The following is a 19,169-nucleotide window of genomic DNA, read 5'->3' as shown; positions in this document are numbered from 1 at the left end:
TGTAATTCTGCCAAGAGCTCCCAGAGGGTGATACTGCCTTTAAAGGACTGGAATTCCATGATGGAAATTTGTCCTCTTCGCAGTTTCCCCAACTCTGGGGCAGAGTTTTCCTTCTTGGCTGAAGAGCTGCAAGGGTGAGGACAGCAGGAGTTGCTGAGGGAGCTGCGGGCTCGGTAGCTGTGACACAGGAGCAGGATCCCCACCAGCACACCTGGGAGCAGAGCCTTCAGGCTGTTCACTGAAAAATGAGATAAAAGAGAAAAGCCCGGGAGTCTGGGGACTGAATTCCTCCACACTGAGAGCAGGGCTCTGCTCTTCCTCCTGCTCCAGGGCACGCTGCTTCCACGTGGAGGAGGAGGTGTTGCTCAAGAGATGCCTTTATTCTCAACTGGCTGGTAAAAATAGACAGGCCAATAAAGAGCAGGTTTTGTTCCCGTTTCTGCGGCTGCTGCGGCCGCCTCTGAACTTTGCATTTCTCTGGTAAACTCGGGAGTTGTAGTGGATGATTAACCAGATCCTGGGCTCTGAAAGCAATCCCATAAGAGAGGAGGGTAACAGAGAGCCAGCAGCACGTGCTGCACCCCTTGCACGGAGGGAAAGGAGCTCAGGTGCTCTGCAAGACACGGCCACAGCTCTGGAGGATGAGCTCTGAGCACTGCCGGAGAGCCTGAGCCAGCTGGTCCCACAAGGTAGGACAAGGAGCAGCATTTTGGCCACTTGGTCTGCAGGGGGATTTTTGGGGTTCAGCTGCAGGGCTGTGGCTCGGGGCCAGCACCCTCTGTTGCCTGGGCTGCTGCCCACGTTCCCTGATGCCACGGTCGCTGGGCAACGCCTCTGGCTGTACCACCCCAGTGCCCAGGGCTGCAGCTCCGGGGACTCTCCTGCTCCATATGTCCAGATATCGGGGGAAATTGGCTCATTTGCACTTTGGTGAAAGTCTGCCTCTTCTCCTTGGAGAGATGAGCCTGTGCCCCCTCTCACTGGGCAGCACCTCTGCTTGAGGCAGGATCTGGTAAAAGAACATCTGGTTGGAAGAAAACGAAATTGCAGCTATGGGAGAGACAGGCAGAGGAAGGGGATGAACAATCAGTGCCTCACCCCGTCTGACAGAGCCTGTCACTGGTTGGAAGGGTTTGGGAGAGTCACAGGAGGGGTTTCTCTGTGCAGAGCATTTCCATGCTGCCGTGAGTGGGAGAAGCTGTGCCCAGCATCTGTGGTTCACACCCTGACATCGGGAGAAGCTGTCTCAGCATCTGTGGTTCACACCCGACATGAAGCTGCAGGGAGGGAAGCAGGACAGCTCCGAGGGCAGTGAAGGTGCCAAGGGGGTGAGTATGCTGCCTGCTCCAGCCTGCTGTCCCCCAGGGATACAGGATGAACCCTGGGCATCTGTGGGTACCTGTAAAGAGAGGAAAAGACCCTGTTCTTTTGGGCTGAGATGTTTCTATTCTTGAGCCCAGTTTGTGTCGATGGGTTGCACCGAGATTTGTCTGCAGCTCTCCCACCCCATGACTTCTGTGGCACGTTCCCCTTCTGTGGCACTTTCCCCTTCTGTGAGTGGTTTCTTTCCCATTTTCCAATCAGTTTTGGGCTGCAGATGCTTCTGCATGGGGCTGCCTTTCGCAGCAGTGTTTGGGGAGTCTTGCACAACTGCACTGCTGGGGAATGCCAGAGGTTTTCTTGAAAGTGCTGGATGTCAATAATTAACACCAGTGGCTCTTTTGAGCTCCTGGGATTTGGTTAATGAGAGCAAGGCAGCTGCTTTTCTTCACCAGTGAGAGAATGTCAGCAGCCTCCTCCCAGAAAAGGGACCTGGAAGCCTGAACTTCCTTGCAATGCTTGAATTTCGATCTCCTGTAACACCTTAAACTCTGCAGATCCCTGCAGCTGAGCTGCCAGAGGTTCTGAGGAATAGAAGGAAGCACCAGCAGCTATTTGGGCAAATGTTCAATTAGGGAAATGACAGAGGCCTCTGAGTGCTGGGACTGAAAACCTCGCAGACATTAAGGCCATTAAGGCTGGTAACAGTGGCAGCAGCGAAGGAGATGAAACTGAAAAATGACTTTATTGATGTAGCAGCAGCGAGATGCATTAGTGAGCTATAAAACCCAGCCAAACAAAACCCCAACAACCCGGCTCTGTCAGCACAGCCCGGGGGCTGAAGGGCAGCTGAACTGCTGGGAAAAGCGAGTGGTTTTGTTGTTTGTGCTGCGGGGGAGTATGTGCCCACAATGGGGTGTTGATCCTGCTCCAGATGGCAATTCCCCTCCTCTGTCCTAGGGCAGCTCTGGTACCCCGCAGCCAACCCTCGGGGCTGCCTGGCTAAATCCTAATTGGCTTCACTGGCAATCAATTAGGTCCATAAATAGCTCTAGCCCAAGATGCAGAGGGAGAAAAACAAACAGGAAAGAGATCTTGCCACTTGATGCAAAAATCACTTCCTTGCAAAGCTTTCCTGTGCCAATATCCTGTGTGATTCCACTGCCCAATTTGCACGTTGGAAAAGAATAATTGCATACAACCTTTTTCCCTGCAGGGTGGTGTTTTAAGAATGGTAACTTGAAAAAAAAAAAATTAATCATCCAAATGATTCATCAATACCAGCAAAGCAGAGTGAATTACTCTAATGACTGTGGGCATATCAAGCAGAACAAAATGAGTTGTAATGGAAACAACCCATTGGGCTTTTATATGCAGCAAAACGAAGGCAAAAACACAGAAAGCAAGACTTTGTGTATTTCTCTGTTTTTACTGGATGTTATTAATGCCTAAGAGCCAGACTCGCTTCCAAGGTGGTGCTCATGGATTTTTTCTCTCCCTCTGCAGAAAATGACACTTCCCCTGGCCCTGGTAGCTCTGATCTCTGCCTTTGGCTCTTCCTTCCAGTACGGCTACAACGTGTCTGTGATCAACTCTCCCGCCCCGGTGAGTGCACGGGGTTAGGGCAGGTGTAGGATGATGGAAATTAAATGTTCTCCATGGGTGCTTGTGGGCACGGGCTTGTCCTCTCTCTGTGCCTGGACAGAGGAGCTCTGGGGTGCCAGGCACATCCTAAGGGCAGGACAGCCCCTAGGAACACAGGCTTCTCCATCCTTCTCCAGCCCAGGCTTCTCCATCCCTCTCCTGCATTCATTTCCCACCTCACCCATTCTGGTTTTCTCTCAGGACAGTTGTTTTATGGCAGAGCTTTATGGCAGCTGTTCTCATCTAACCCTCAGAGCACGAAAATCCTTCTCACTGTGCCAAATCTGCTTTGTGGTTCCTTCCAGCACATGCAGGGCTTCTACAACAGAACCTTCCTGGCCAGGACTGGAGTGCCCATGGACAGAGGCTTCCAGACGCTGCTCTGGTCTCTCACCGTGTCCATGTTCCCTCTGGGTGGCCTCTTTGGCTCACTCATGGTGTGGCCCATGGTCAACAGCTGTGGCAGGTAAGGGAGAGCCCTGCCTGAGCTCCTGCCCTGCCCTGGGAGCAGAAAACATTCAGCTCAGGGTGACTCCACCTTGCCCAGCCCTGGAGCTCCCACACACCTGGAGGATGAGGAGGAGCTGCTGGGCTCAGCCACAGGAGTTATCTCCCCATGGAAGGGATTTATGGGCTTCTGGTATGGCCAAGGCTGTGGGCTGGGTGCTGAGGGAAGGAAAGTCCTGGGCTCTCAGATCAGGCCCAGCTTCTGCTGCTCAGGTTTCCTGAGAAACATCTCTTCTTTCTAGAAGCCTTCACTGCCTGCAGGCAAAACGTGGCAATTGCCATTTCCTCCTTGACCAGCGTGTGGCATGATGATTAATTTGAGTTTTGGACAGCATGGCACAGAGGGGATCTTCCTGTAAATTAGAAATGCCCAGCTGAATCTACCTCTTCTCCTGTTACTTTGCAGAAAGGGCACTTTGCTGATAAATAACCTCTTTTCCATCGCTGCTGCAATCCTTATGGGAACCTCCGAGCTGGCAAAAACTTTTGAAGTAATCATCCTTTCCCGTGTGGTCATGGGAATATTTGCTGGTAAGTGGATGGGAAAGGCAGAGCAATAAATATTTCTTTGGCTGTGTAAAGGTGATTTATTCTCCCAACAGATGCTCTCACAGGTATCACACTTCGGAATCTGCATGACAAGGCTGTGCTTTAGCCTGGTGCAGAAGTACTAAAGATCTTTGGGAGATAATGGCCCTGGGACTGGAATTTAAGCTGGAGGGAGGAGATGTGTGTCTGTAAATGCAGCAATAAACATTGGCTGGGCACTGCAGCTCCAAACCTGCTGAGGAGAATCTGTTCTCCCAGACAACTTAAAGCAGATAGTCTACTTCTTTTCTTTTTAACATAGCCAGAATAATCCATCCAAAGCATTGCCAGCTCCAATAATCCAGCCCTGGAACTGGCTGTTCTTCCTGCAGGAGAAAAGAATTGTTAGAAGGGAGAGCAAAGGGCTCAGAGCACTGGATTTCCTGCAGAGGTAGATGGAAGCCAAGGATATCTGTGTGTTCCTGGTGTGAGTGGCTGCACTGGAGCTGCAGGAACAGAACAGAACCATGCTGGGTGCCCCGAGCACAGCCAGGTCCATAAGGCTCCTAAGAGCATTTAGGCTCAATTAATTGGCTGTGGGCTGGTGAGACTGGCACACTCCATGGTGTGTTAATGAGCTGGGGTAGCTTGTAAAAACAAATTTCCTGCCTTAGCTCGCCAATTGCAATTGCTGAATGTACAGATCGAGTTGCTTCCCCAATCCAGTTTCTTGTTTTCCATTATTTTTTATAATCCAATGGTTTTACTTTGGCTTTTGACTCCCTTGCAGCTGGCAGCTGCTCTCAGCACTGGAGCTTGGGATAAATGCTAAGGGTCTTGTTAAATGTGATCCCTCTTTGCAGTTATTTATAACCAAGAAGCAAGGCCATCCTGGCTGCCCTGGCTTGTCCTTCCCAGGCTGGCCTGGCCTGAGCTGTGCCTGCTGTGCCTGGGGAGGATCCCAGTGCGTGGCACCCTCTGGCACTGGTGGCACTTGTTTCTTTGCCTTTTAGGCCTTTTAGCTTTCAAAAACCAGCCTGATCACCTTTGTAACACCCGGCTCCTGAAGCCTAGGGACTCCAGAAATGTCAGATAAGAGTTCCCTGTGGTCATTTGACTCCAGGAGTTTGGGAGCTGCCAGGATTTACAGCGCAAGCACAGGAGCTGGCAGCTCGCTGGGGTCACTGGGGGCAGCCCTAGAATGTTCCCAAAAATAACCCATGTCCCTGGTGCCCTTATTAGAGCATAAATACCTGTTCCAGCAAGCCACCTGCAAGCCTTGCTGAACAGGGAAGTTTTAAAAGCCAACACAAAGTCATTTCCTTCCACTTTCACATCAGCGTGTTTGGATCCTGATTTCTCTTCTTGTTTTAGAGGAAGCGAAATCTTCCTCTCTTATATTTGGAGTTTGTTTCCAAACCTGAAGCAGCACAGGTTTTTTTTTTTGTGTGTGTGCCTTGTGCTGTTCCTGGCAGAGCCTGCTGGGAGAAAGCTGCATTCAAGAGGATGAGCCCTGAACACTCAAACCAGACACCCCCAAATCATCTGCTGGCTCTGTAGGCAAGGCAGGCTAACCTGTCAGACTCCACAAGTGCTTTGCTGCCCAGCAGCTGACAACCCAGACCCTCAAAGCAGAAAGGTTTGAGTGTGAATTTTCTGTGCATCCCGTGGTTCATCAGGAATCTCTTTTGTTTCCCAAGGGAAATCAGCAGCTTGCTGGAGGCTCAGCTGCACGTCTAATACTGTTCCCTTAACTTCTAGGTCTGGCTTCCAATGTGGTTCCTATGTTCCTTGGAGAAATGTCCCCCAAAAACCTGAGAGGAGCTATTGGGGTGGTCCCACAGCTCTTCATCACCATTGGCATCCTTGCAGCTCAGATCCTCGGTCTCAACAGCATCCTTGGGAACGCTGAAGGTGAGGCTGTGGCTCAGGGCCTCTCTGTGGGCTGCACAGGGGAGGATTTCTCTCAGCTGACGTGCTCTGACCTTGCTGCAGGGTGGCCTGTGCTGCTGGGGCTCACTGGGATCCCGTCCCTGATCCAGCTCCTGACATTGCCCTTTTTCCCCGAGAGTCCCAGATACCTGCTCATCCAAAAGGGCGACGAAGAGCGGGCACGGAGAGGTACAGTGAGTGCCATCCTCCCCAGGAGGGCAGGTGGGGTGGGATGGGATGGGATGGGATGGATCTGCTGTGGGACACAGCAGGAGGCTGGGAAGTTCTCCACTGACGTGCTGCTGATGGCTGGAACTCCCAGGACTCTGCTCCTTTCCCTGGGTGTGTGGATGCCCCGTGCCCAGCACGGAGCCACGGCTGCCCAGGGGCACACGCTGCTCCTGGGCTGGAGCAGGACAGCTCTGCCAGCCTGGGGCTCAGAGCTCTGCCAGCCTGGGGCTCAGAGCTCTGCCAGCCTGGGGCTCAGAGCTCTGCCAACCTGGGGCTCAGAGCTCTGCCAACCTGGGGCTCAGAGCTCTGCCAACCTGGGGCTCACAGCTCTGCCAACCTGGGGCTCAGAGCTCTGCCAGCCTGGGGCTCAGAGCTCTGCCAGCCTGGGGCTCACAGCTCTGCCAGCCTGGGGCTCACAGCTCCCCGTGTGTCAGAATCTGTGGTATTGACGATCCCCAGATTGTAGAAAGTCTCTGTCTTTCAGCCCTGCTGCCAAACAAGAAGCCATAATTGGTCTGTGCTGGTTTCCAGGTTGTTTATTCTGTTGATCTCTCACATGTTCTGCTGCCCTGCCCAGCTCTGTCCTGCAGGGCAGCGTGTGGGGCTCTGCCCTCAGTGGGATGTGACAAACATTAAATACCAGAAACTCCCTGGGCTGCATTTACAAGAACGTGCCAATATCTGTCACCTACGTTGGACAGTGTGTCCCCAGCCTGAACCAACAGAAAAATGCCAACACCACAGTGAGACATGGAGGGCATGAAGAAGGAGAAAAAGGACAAGGCACACCCAATTTCCTCCATCTTGTCCCCTTTGGACCCCTAATCTAGAACCCTAAAATTTTACTTTTGCACCCGTGCCACACTTAATTATTACTCATATCAAACACTCAGAGCTTGTAATTCATCCTGTAAGATTGAAAACTCTTTTCCATGGCCAGAGATCACAGACAATGTCTCTGGGGGCTCTGTCCAGGGGGGTTCCTGACCCCTGCCAGGGTCCCAGGGCAGCCAGAGGGAAGCTCTGGATTCCCACACCCGTGCTCTCCCACCAGCTCTGCAGAGGCTGAGGGGCTGGCAGGACGTGGATGAGGAGATCCAAGAGATGTACCAGGAGAACCGGTCCGAGAAGGAGGAAGGGCAGTTCTCTGTGCTCAGCCTGTTCACCTTCAGGGGCCTGAGGTGGCAGCTCATCTCCATCATCGTCATGATGGCCGGCCAGCAGCTCTCGGGGGTCAATGGGGTGAGTGGGGAGGGCTGGGGGACAGAGGAGGGCTGAACTTCAGAGGGGTGACAGGGCAGTGCTGGCACAGGGCACACCAAGGAGGGCTGAACTTCAGAGGGGTGACGGGGCAGTGCTGGCACAGGGCACACCAAGGAGGGCTGAACTTCAGAGGGGTGACAGGGCAGTGCTGGCACAGGGCACACCAAGGAGGGCTGAACTTCAGAGGGGTGACGGGGCAGTGCTGGCACAGGGCACACTCCTGGGAGTGCCCCTTCACCCAGGCTGTGTCCCACGGCGCTGGGTCAGCCCTGGCCAGTACCAAAGCCATGGACAAGGTGCAGGGTCAGCTGCCCTGTTAATGATCACTGGAGTGTTTTTAGAGCAAAGTGCTTGTGCCCAGATCCAAACAGCGTCTCCAGGAACGGACAAATCCCATCCTTGGGCTTCTGTGTGCCAGCACCAGGATTTAAAGCAGCCAAAAGGGGGGTGCCCACACTCTGCCCATGTATTAACACAGCTGTGGTTCTGCTGCAGGTCTTCTACTATGCAGACAGAATCTTCGAGTCAGCAGGGGTGCACAGCAGCAGCATCCAGTATGTCACCGTGTCAATAGGTGCCATCAACGTCCTCATGACTCTGCTGGCTGTGAGTCTGTGCTGGGGCTCTCTGAGCTCTCCCCTCCCCTGTTTAAATTAGGTTGTGCTCATGGAATCCTACAGTCACAGAATGGTTCGGGTTGGAAGGGACCTTAAAGATCATCTCATGCCAAAATCCTTCCACTAGAGCGTTGTTGGCACGCACTGGGAAATGTTTTCCCTTTGGTATCCCCTGGACAAAAACATCTGCAACAATTGCTGAGCCCCTGGTGTCTCCCCCTCTCCTGCCTCTTCCAGGTTTTCATTGTGGAGTCCCTGGGGAGGAGGATCCTTCTCCTGGCTGGCTTTGTGCTGTGCTCTGCCTCCTGTGCAGTCCTAACTCTGGCCCTCAATCTCCAGGTACGTATGAATGGCTCAGCTGGTCCCTCTCATGATTTCTGGGCTTTCCAGGGAACAGGCCATTGGAATATTCTGAGGATGCTTCTACACCCTGGGGAGGAGGGGGCAGCATGAAAGTCTGTGTAGGTGCATATCTACCTTACAGAAAGGCTGTGGTCCTGCTTGCCTGCGTGCTCCTCCCAGGATGTCACGGTCCCAGCTCCTGCTGCATCCCTTTGGCAGCAAGGACCATGCCCAGGCTGTGCTTTCGGTGGCCAGTTATGGCACTGAAGGGTCACAGTGCCTCAGAATGCCTTCAGTCCTAGTGTGAGCCGTGCCTGGAACGTGCTGGTGATGCTCAGACAGGCAGCACCCCTCACCTGTGATTCAATCCTTGCAGAGCACTGTCTCCTGGATGTCCTACCTCAGCATCCTCTGTGTCATTGCCTACATCATTGGACACGCCCTCGGACCCAGTAAGTGCCCACAGCCACCCAGTCCCCCCACAAGCTGGGTAAAGCCAGGTGCTGTCTTCAGTTTCCAACCAAAACCTTTGTGGAGCTCATCCAGGCAGGCTGAATTTCACCTCCGTGCGGCCATGCCCTGTGCAAGTAATTTAATTGTCTCGTTTTTTCCTTTAAATGGAATCCTTGTTTGATTTACTGACAGTTGAAACCGCTGTCTGCCACTGAAATGAGCAGTCTAATCAGGAATTCAGAGCGAGGGGATTGATTGCCTTTGGGGTTTCTCACCTGCAGCTGCCTTGCAGGTCCCATTCCTGCTGTGATGATCACGGAGATGTTCCTGCAGTCGTCCCGGCCCGCGGCGTTCATGGTGGGGGGCTCTGTGCACTGGCTGAGCAACTTCACCGTGGGGCTGCTGTTCCTCTACATGGAGGTAAGAACCCAGCACAGGGCAAAACCTCACCCCTGGGTTCTTACAGAGGGCTCTGAGGAGTGTAAATGCACTTGTTGGTTCCCAAAACCCGTGTGAGGGATTGCGTCAAGGGCAAGAGGCTGATGTTGTTGCTTTTCTCATCATACCTGGCTGTTGCACAGGCTTTAAAAGAAAGCAGTTTGATTGTCAGGTCTCTCCCTGAGCTCAGGAACTTGGAAAAGATGGCAAATTCCCCATCTTCCACTGCAGGATGTGCCTTGGGGGGACAGTTTTAGGTTCTGAAATCTGGGTGCCTGGTTAAACTGCTCCCAGCAGCAGTGACCCATAAACTGCTGCAGTCCCTGACTTTCACCTGAGTTTTGTTTGAGTTACAGAGCAGACCCTCACCCTCCTTTCCCAGTAAGTTTCCAACAAACCCGTGGTGGTGGTTTGAGAAGGCAGAATCTAAAACCACCCCAGCTTTGAGTCGTTCAGGTTAAATCAGGAGCACCTCACCGTGGCTGCATTTCCTGCAGCCAGTGCAGGGTGCAGCAGGGCCAGAGCAGGAAGCTCCCAGCTGGAATGCTGCCCTGACCCTGCTCTCTCCTGTCGCTGCCCCAGGCTGGGCTGGGGCCCTACAGCTTCCTCATCTTCTGTGCCATCTGCATCGCCACCATGCTTTACATCTTCTTCATCGTTCCTGAGACCAAGAATAAAACCTTCATGGAAATCAACAGGATCATGGCCAAGAGGAACAAAGTGGAGGTTCAGGAAAGCAAAGAGCTTAAAGATTCCTACCCCCTGAGCAGGCAGGAAGAGAAGAAATCGCTCTCCAGCAGTGAGATGTGACCTAACTATGTTTGGCCTGACAGGATCTGTTCAGCAGGAAAACAAATACAGGGATTCCTCCTTTGATGCTGATCTGACAATCACGGAACTCTTAAGGCTGGAAAAGACATTTAAGCTCAAATCCAACTGCAAACCTAATGCTGCCACATTCTTCTCTTGTTCCAAGGAAAAGGAAATGTCCTCAGCCAGCCCAGTTCTGTGACCAAGTAGCTGATGGCACGAGCTGATGTGTGTCCCTGGTGTCCTGGTGACACATCCCGGGGGACACAGGGCAGGCCTTGGGCTGGGTGTGGGGCAGTCGTGTGCCAGGGGTGCACTAAACTCCTCTGAGGAACTGTCACTTGTGCTTTGAGGGTCCAGCGAGGGGAAATTAAATTCCTTCTGTTTTGAAAAAAGCAGAATTGTCGAGCAGCTTGGCATGGATTTTGTGTAGTAGATGGAGAATCCTTCACATTATTTACTTTAACCTTGGAAAATCAGTTTATATATACAACATACCCGTGCTCAAGTTTGTGCTATATGTGTTAAAAAAGGAGCTGTTTCTATGCCCTGTCTCTACATCCACTACAGAAAAGAAGGCAAAGTTGTGCCACAGCCAAGGCACAGGGATTGCACAGGACCTGCCCTGCCAGAGCTCCACGTCCCCTCTCCTATGGGAAGGGGTGGTGAGTTGGTGGTGACAAACAGGAGAGACAAACAGGGAAGATGGTGAGAAACTGAGACTGGGTGAGGGAGGGGACACAAATTTTATTTGAGAAAGCAGCTCCTTTGACCAGAGAGCACCTCTTTGGCGTGAAACAAAATCTGTGTATGGGGATCTAAATCAACCCCCGGGAGGGATGTAACAACCCAGGGTGCTGGATTGTGCCAGATTCTGCAGTTCATTGCTTTTATCTCGCAGATGGAGGTTTCTGGAAAAACACCCTGGAGCACCAGCAGGTGCAGTAGGAAGCAGGAGGAGAAACAAGCAAAGAGCCCCGGTTTTTCTCAGTTTTCCCAACAAGCAGGGCTCCCGGGATGCTGTCAGAAGAGCAGAGGCTGTGCTCACTGGCAGCTGGTGTCGGGCTGCAGAAGCACCCCCCCGAGAAGGGCCATGGGGGTTTGTCCCCAGGCGATGATGTCCCCCGTGGGCTGCCCTGCCCTGCACAGCGCCAGCGCCCGCAGCTCCGCGGCGCCGAGCACCCGGCTCCACAGGTTCACCTGGCTCAGCCACCCCCCAAACCCGTTGGAGAAGGTGCCAAGCAGAGCATCCCTGTCCTTGCCAAGGACCAGCGTGCCCCCGGCCCGGCTCACGAAGCCCTTCTGGACGCTCTGCGCCTTGCCAGCCGCCCCGTTGAGCCAGAGGCTGGCGCTTCCCTCTGCGGAGGCCCAGGTCACGCAGTGGTGCAGCCAGCCCCGTGCCTCCTGCGGCAGGGGGAAGCTGAGGAAGTGGCCTCCCACCCACAGCCCCAGCTCTGCGCCCACGGTCACCACCAGCTCACGGTCGCTGTCCCCAGTGGAGTAGGACAGGATGGTCTGGCTGCCCACGGGCTGGGCTCTGCTCCAGAAACACAGGGTGAAGGCTTGCAGAGACACAGCGCGGAGGGGATGGACCTCCACAAAGCTCTCAATGTTCTCCGCGGGGAAGTAGAAAGCTGGAAAGGTGCTGGATTTTGTACCTGAAGTAACCCAAAAGCCAACAGTTACATTTCCTGTGAACAAGCCCAAATTCTGGAGAATAACACCCACAAAACTGGTAGGGTTGTGTAGTCTGAGTTTGCAGTTACTGCTGTGTGTTGTGTCAGCAGGGAATGGCTTTGGAACCATGAAAAGCTGAGCTGAGCTCCCCCACACAAATGTTTGGGAAAATCATGGTTTTCCCTCCCTCCTCCTCTTCTCTCATGTTGTATAAAATAGAGATGATGGCTATTTTTCCTGGGGGAACTGAGCTGAGCATTTTTACTGCCTGTAAAATGTGTACCCATGTGGCAGGAGAGAGCTGTAGCTGGCTTAGGGCTGGCCTTGATGATGGTGAAGGATTTCCATCAGCAGGCCCAGACATGGGATAAAATTCTACCTGTGTGTGCCTGTACTAAACCGGTCAATGATTTGGGCCACCAAGCTCAGCAGGGCTCTTCATCCTCACAAGGTGAGTGGGACTCAACCTGTGTTTCTTACCTGTGTGGCTCAGTCCATTCAGCAACTCTGTCTTCATGTCCTGGAGCTGCATCTGGATTTGATCCAGCCTGAGGGTGAATTCCTCTGGATGACACTGTGCTGGAGCAATCAGACAGCTGAATTTACAGAGGGCTGGGACCTGCACACGCTGCATTTTCTAGCTGCAGCAAAAGCTGTGTTTCAAAATGCAGCTCCTCTCCTCGGTGTGGCTGCCCAACAGAGCTGTTCCCACACGCTCCAGCCACACCTGAGCTGGGGTCCTGCCATGGTGCCAGGTGGCACCAGCCACCCTGGAGGGGTGGCACTGGGAAGGCAGGGCTGGCACACCCCTTAAACAAGGAGGAGGCACACGGGACACCACCTGAGCAGGGACAGGGATTCCAGCCCGTCCAGCTGCAAGGACTGGCAGTGTCACACCTTCCCCGTGGTGTTTGTCCCCCCCGGGTCCCCTGGCCCTACCCTGGTCCCGCTGGGCACGGAAGGAGGCCTCCACCACGCGGCCCCGCAGCGGCTGCGCGTGCCGGTAGTCGTTGCGCAGGGTGCGGTTGTGCCAGTCCAGCAGGGTGTTCTCCAGGAGCTGGACCTGGCACAGGGACAAAAACAGGGCACAGAGGCATGGGGACATCGCTCAGGGCATGGGGACATCGCACAGGGCACAGGGACATTGCACAGGGCATGGGGACAGCAGCTCTGCCTGGAGCTGCAGTGCGGAATGGGGTAGGGACATCACAGAAACATCACAGAGGGCACAGGGACATCACACAGGGCATGGGGACATCACACAGGGCATGGGGACAGCAGCTCTGCATGGAGCTGCAGTGCAGAATGGGGCAGGGACATCACACAGGGCATAAGGACAGCAGATCTGGCCAGACCTGCAGTGCAGAATGGGGCAGGGACATCACAGGGACATCACACAGGGCACAGGGACAGCAGCTCTGGCTGGAGCTGCAGTGCAGAATGGGGCAGGGACATCACAGGGAAATCACACAGGGCATGGGGACATCACACAGGGCACAGGGACATCACACAGGGCATGGGGACAGCAGCTCTGCCAGACCTGCAGTGCACATTCTGCAGCCCAGGACTGGCCTGAGGATCAGGCAGGAATGCTCAGGGTCTCTTGCTGAGCAGCTGGGGAAGGAACAGCACTGAGGGTTCTTTTCAGCTAATTCATGATGAAGGCATTTTGCCTGGAGGAGTTCTGAGCACCTGCCTGATGGCAGCATGGATGGAGATTTTGCTGCTATTCTCTACCTGTCTCACAAGTGCCTTTTGGCCTTCCCCAGACAAAAAGAGTATTTCTTTTTTAAAGAGAACACACTGTGATCCCCCACTACTGTGGTCTCAGTTTTATCTTTTTCTTCTCCTGGAAGAAAATGTTTTCTGATGCTTCTTTATTATTTATTAACTTAAAAGCACTACTTCCAGTGTGAGTCTAGACACAGAAAAACCCTGAAATGCCTTCTAAAATCTGGCAATTATTCTGTAAGTATTTTAATGTTATGAATGGTTCTTTTTTGGTGGGTTTTTATGGTTTTTTTTGGTTTTTTTTTTTTTTTTTTTTTTTTTTTTTGTTTTTTTTTTTTCCAGGGGACTCTCTTGCAGTAGTTTTTGCCTTGTTAATTCTCACTGGTCTCTTCCTTTTTTTTATAGTGCTTCAGGGTGGCTGAGCTTAGCTGAGCAGTTTTGTTATCAGTCACCAGACCTCAGGTCACCTGCCGTGCAGAATGGCAGGCACCTGTAAGTGCAGCTGCTCAGGAATTCACCCCAAAAGCTCGGTAGGAGAGGTGCCCTAAGAGCTCCTCTGTTCCCAAGATCCCTGGAGGACAGCAAGGGAAACGTTCAGAGGGAAGAGGAGCTGGTGAGAGGCAGCACTGACCTGAGTGTGTGACAGGACAATTGGGGAGTGGAAGATGGTCCAGATCACGCTCTCGGAGCACGGGGGGGTGGTCAGGGAGCCCTGGTACCTGTAGAAGTGGGAGAGGTTTTCTGGCAGCATGGCTTGGATGTCCAGAGAGCTGAGCGTGGTTGACTGACCTCCAAAGGAAGCAGAGATGGCATCAGAAGTTAATGGGGAGGGAAGAGAGAGGTGGAAATGCTCTTGGAGCTGGGCTCAGCAAATCTCTCTGCCCACAGCAGTGGCTCATCAGACCTTTGGTGGAACTGGGAGAGGCATGAAAGGCCCTTTCTGGGTCTGTGGTTTGTCAGTCAGACATGTCTGGTCCTGGGGGTGCTGGGCAGCTGCTCTGCCAGTGCCTGGGGTGCTCCAGGAGGCATCAGGGGGTGTGCAGGCTGCTGGAAGCTGATATTTGGTGCTGCACACACTGCCAGGAGTGCATTTATTGCTGCCCTGAGCCCTTCCCCACAGCCCTGGGCTGGAGCTGTGCAGGGCTGAGGATGCTCTGCCAGCACAGCAGCAGGAAAATGTCTGTTCCCAGAGGTGGAGTACACACAGGCTGGGAGCACTTCAGGGACAGAGAAAGGCATTCCCAGGTCTTACCTGCAAACCTGATCCTTGCCAGTTTGGAAATGAACTCGCTGTAGTAGGTGTTCTCAAAGTGTCCATCCTAAACACAGCACAGACACTTGATCAAAAGGTGTGACCTGCCTGCCCTTCTCACTGCTGAGCAGCTGTGGGGTTTAATTCATCAGCTGGGAGACAAAGACAACAAATACACCACAGATCTCCTGATGGGCTGGATAACGGTCAGGTCTGTACAGCCTGGGCAGAATAGTGAACAGGATTTTTTTTTTTACTGCTTTTAAATCCACACTGAATCAAGAGGTGCCACTGGCAAAGCAGAGCAAAGCTTGGAGGCACAGTAGGGAAGCCCCACCTGATATTCTTATATATGGGATATAGATATAGATATATAGATATGGATATAGATAAAATACTACTTATGGAGCAGTTTTCTGGGGGTCCCAAGGGGTATTGGCTGGTGTTGTGTGCAGATGGCCATGGGGAAGCAGCAGAGATGCCTACAGAGGTGCCAGACCCCATCTCTGGGGCAGCTGTACAAGCCTGGCCCGGGCTGCTTGTGTCTGAGGGAGGTTTTAGCTCAGGCAGTGCCCCCTGCCCCAGCCTGGCTCACACCTACCGTGTACAGGAAGGCCAGCACAGCCAGCCCCTGGGGCTTGTCCTTGGCTTCTTCAAAGCTGGAGTAGTTGGCAGAGTTGTAGTGGACAATGTGCAGCTGCCAGGAGAGAGACGGGCTCATTTAGCAAGGAGTGATGAAGGGCTCCAGCGTGTTCAGAGGGACACGCTGAAGGGACAGTCACCAGCCCAGTTTGTGCTGTTTGTGCCTCGCAGCAGGCCACAGGGACCTCTGCTTTGCCAGCTTTGTGGTGACCGTGGGGAGCAGCTCCACCTCAGAGGGACACGAGTGCTCTCCCCATGGCTTTCCCTGGAGCCTTCTGCGCCAGCCCCGTCGGGCTCAGCCCTGCCATTGTCCCCCTTTCCCCCCTGCCTCCCTGCAGGCCCTGCGGGGTGCAGCCCCCCTTTCCCAGGGGGAGCCCCGAGCCGCCCTGCAGCCCTGGGCCGCACGAACCTCGGCGAAGTAGCGCATCCCGTCGATGGTGTGCTCCGAGCCGCTGGTCTCCAGCTCCAGCCCACCCCAGTGCAGGTGCATCTGCACGGCTGTGTAGACGCCTGGGAGCCCTCTGGAGATGTTCATGGTGGGTGGCAAATCGATCTGAACTGGAAAATGACAGGGCTGGAGGGGCAGGGGGTGCAGCCACCACCCTGTGGTTGGTCCTACAGTGCTGGTGGCACCTCGTGGAAGGAGCAGCACGGTCAGCACCCCGGTGTGGGAGGGAAGGCAGTGAACTTTAAAGCTGGGGGTGCTGGGAACCTTTCCTGGGCTCAGGCTGGTGCAGCACAGCAGGCACAAGCAGGACTGGGCTGTGCCTGCAGACCCCTTCTCCCGCTGAGCTCTGGCTTTGGCAGTGGGCACTAATGAAGGCTTTAATGCTCACTCCCACCAGCACAGCACACCTGGCACAGGTCTGTCAGCCACTTCCTTTCCAAGGCAGGAAACGGGGATAGGAATCAACACAGAGTGGCCTCATCTGTTATCACAATTCCCAGGGAGGCCCAGCCATTCTGGGAACGCTTTGAAGGTTTGAAAAGGCTGTGTGACTGCTGAAGGATTTGTGGAGACAAACCTCTTTTCTTCTCCTTGCCAAGGAGAAGTCACAAACCCTTTGTCTTCCTGCTAATTCACTGCCAGAAATCATAGATTATGTTAATAAATCTAGGAGTGAAAGTGGAGAATTGCCTCATCTAAATGAAAGCCCCCAGCATGTTATAAAAACTAGCAACTATCCTTGCAAAATGCAGCAAACATATTATTAATTAGTCATAGTTTGGGTTTCTGAGGAGTTTCTTTTGTTTGTGAACTGTATATAGACAGACAAGAACGAAAGCATGTTTCCTTTTAATATCCCAAAGGCTCTAGAGTGGGAGGGAGAACATAATCTACCTTTTTCATAAGTTCCCTGCTGACTGCCTTCCATAATGAGGGTTATTTACTTCAAGTACCTCACCAGGGTTTCTACTTTCTACAAAACACAGCCGGGGAATTGTGTTGTGAGCTTGTAACCAGCTTAAGGCCCCTGTAAGATATTCTAGGCAAATATTTGGTGCAAGCACAAGGCAGGGAGTAGCCTGGTTTGCTTCTGCTTTCACAGAGTGTGAGTGGGGAGTGTGAGTGCTCCAGGCTGGCTGTGCCTCCCTCCTGCTCTGCCCTGGCTCTGCCAGGTGGTGCAGAATCATCTGGGCAGGGCAGAGGAGTGCAGCTGAGCCTTCCCCAGCACTCCTGCTCTGGAGTGCCTCTGGCCATCCTGCCTGCAGGGACAGCCAGCCTGGCTGCCCAGCTCTGGCCCCTGGGGAGTCAATGGGGACACTGGAGGCCCCAGTTAAATCTGCTTCTGGGGGAGGATGCACACATGGATGACGTTTTAATTTTTCCTGTCCTCACTACCAGCTGGAGGAGCAACCCTCTTTAAAACAAAAAGAATGGTGCAAATACAAAAGGCTTTGTTAACCCCAGGCTGTCTGTGTGAGCACTCACACCACAGCAAACAGGCATCTTCAGGTGGGATTTAGCCTGGTGCTAACAGACCTACAGAAAAAATGAACCTGGTTTCCTTGGTGAGACATTTGGGGTTTGGCTCTGAGAGCCTGTAAGGACAGTCCTGCTGATAAATGTCCCTTTCAGATCTGCTGAGTGCTTTCCCTGAGAGATTCTGCTGCCCTGTCCCATCTCGCTGAAGCCAGTAGAAAAGCCCAGCCTGACTCACAGGAGCTGTGAATAGGGACAGTCGTTTGTCTTTGTGCTTTAGGAAACTGCCCCGCATCAGAAAATCATTGTTGGGAAGTTAACAAAAGAATGGGCAAATACACACATGCAGTCAAAAAAGCTAAACCTGCAAGAATTAATGTCTAGGCAGGCAGGGCAGTAGTGCTGACAGAGAGCTCCTGGCTGAACGCTGAGCTTGTGTGGGCCACACAAAAGGAGTTACAATTTTCAGGAACACAGGCACAGCAGTCTTCCTCTGCTGGCACTTTGTCCCCCAGCACTCTGCTGCCTTGCCCTCACACCGGATTTCTCTCTCTTTGTCACAGGCAGGAAAGAAAGAGCTGCAGTGCAGGACTCAGGAGCCGACTGCTCCATGCTCCCTACACCTTCCCAGACCACTCATCCTCTCTCCCATGCAGCCACCAGGAAATTCTCTCATTGCTCATCTGTAGTCCAAAGGCGTTATCCCAGCAGTACCAGCTGATGAATTATTTAGGCAATGAATTACAGACTACAGCAGGGGAATCTGGGATCTCCTAAATTATAATATTGCCCCAAAACGGTGTAGCCAAAGGCCAGGCTTTTAACATGTGCTGTGCTTCAGTTCCCTTTCCTGAGCTCCAAAATATCAATCCTCTGGCTTGTGATCCTCCTCTGTGTTGTTCTTGGGGTGACCTACATCCAACCAAACCTGGGATGCAAAGGTTCCACTCCTGTCACTTCTGATTCATGCACAGGCCAAAAGATGCATTTTCTGAATGCAGAGGAGTCAGTGCGCCCCAAATACCACTCACTGCTGCACTCCTGTTGTCTTGCAGCACATTAAAGGAAATTATCAATCTGGAATTCTCCAGCTGCATTTGATCCCCTTTCCATGAAAATACCTTGCAGAAACCTAACTGCCTTTTATTTTTCTGATTTATTTATGCATTTCTGGAGAGCCTTCCTGGGTGACTGAGGAAAACAGCGAACCTAAGGGAGCAGAATGAAGTGAGATGGCCAAGCAAGGTGAGTTGAGAACAAGGGCACTGTCTGGGAATGCATTTGCACAGCTGAAACCAAAGATCTGCTCCTGCAGTGCCCTGAGCCTTACCAGAGTGGCCGTTGTTGGTCATCCTGAGCTGGCCCTGCAAGGGCCCATCGTAGCCAGCCAGCTCCAGCTGCAGCAGCGGGTTGTAGCTCACCTTCCTCCTCTGGATGTCAATCGGGGATTGCTGCTGGCCAGCACAGTCTGGGAAGTGCTGTCCCCAGTGCTCTTCATCCAGCTCTCCTTCTCCTGGAGGGGGCAAGGACGGTGACAGGGATGTGCTGTGATCAGCAGCCAGAGCACTCCCCTTGTTTGCCAGCGGGAAATGCCGATCCAATTATCGGAACGCCAGGAGCTGCAGCCATAACAGGTTGCTGTGCCTTCCCCAGAGTGAAAATGCACATTATTGTGTCTGCAGGACAGCTGTGCTGCAAAGGAAGAAACCTGCATTGCAGCAGCGGCGCGGTGATTGCTGGAGGCTGAACCCCCACCAAAAGAGGAGCAGTGTTTACGTGGAAATGGGGATTTAAATGGGTCCCAGCTGCCAGAGGTGTGGAATTGGCTTCTTAACCAGCACAAGTGAATAGGATCAGG

General features: G+C 53.1%; 2 protein-coding genes across 2 annotated transcripts; one reads left to right on the top strand and one right to left on the bottom strand.

Moving 5' to 3' along the window:
* The first annotated feature begins 355 nt into the window (after positions 1–355).
* LOC110474389 (solute carrier family 2, facilitated glucose transporter member 5) lies at positions 356–10,486 on the top strand. Its single transcript, XM_031506662.2, has 14 exons — positions 356–689; positions 1,168–1,202; positions 1,246–1,328; positions 2,827–2,925; positions 3,270–3,430; positions 3,878–4,002; positions 5,761–5,913; positions 5,995–6,120; positions 7,217–7,404; positions 7,921–8,031; positions 8,280–8,381; positions 8,761–8,836; positions 9,130–9,257; positions 9,858–10,486. The coding sequence occupies exons 3-14, from the start codon at positions 1,272–1,274 to the stop codon at positions 10,083–10,085; spliced, it is 1,554 nt and encodes a 517-aa protein (XP_031362522.1). The 5' UTR covers positions 356–689; positions 1,168–1,202; positions 1,246–1,271; the 3' UTR covers positions 10,086–10,486.
* A 643-nt stretch (positions 10,487–11,129) lies between these two features.
* On the bottom strand, positions 11,130–18,678 carry CA6 (carbonic anhydrase 6). Its single transcript, XM_077788240.1, has 8 exons — positions 18,642–18,678; positions 15,797–15,945; positions 15,347–15,442; positions 14,746–14,812; positions 14,125–14,282; positions 12,702–12,825; positions 12,211–12,341; positions 11,130–11,795 (listed from the first exon to the last, which is right to left on the bottom strand). The coding sequence occupies exons 1-8, from the start codon at positions 18,661–18,663 to the stop codon at positions 11,130–11,132; spliced, it is 1,413 nt and encodes a 470-aa protein (XP_077644366.1). The 5' UTR covers positions 18,664–18,678.
* Positions 18,679–19,169: the final 491 nt, after the last annotated feature.

This window comes from Lonchura striata, chromosome 24 (assembly GCF_046129695.1).
Source record: "Lonchura striata isolate bLonStr1 chromosome 24, bLonStr1.mat, whole genome shotgun sequence".
Classification (NCBI taxonomy): domain Eukaryota; kingdom Metazoa; phylum Chordata; class Aves; order Passeriformes; family Estrildidae; genus Lonchura; species Lonchura striata.
This window is presented reverse-complemented; position numbering and strand designations above follow the sequence as displayed.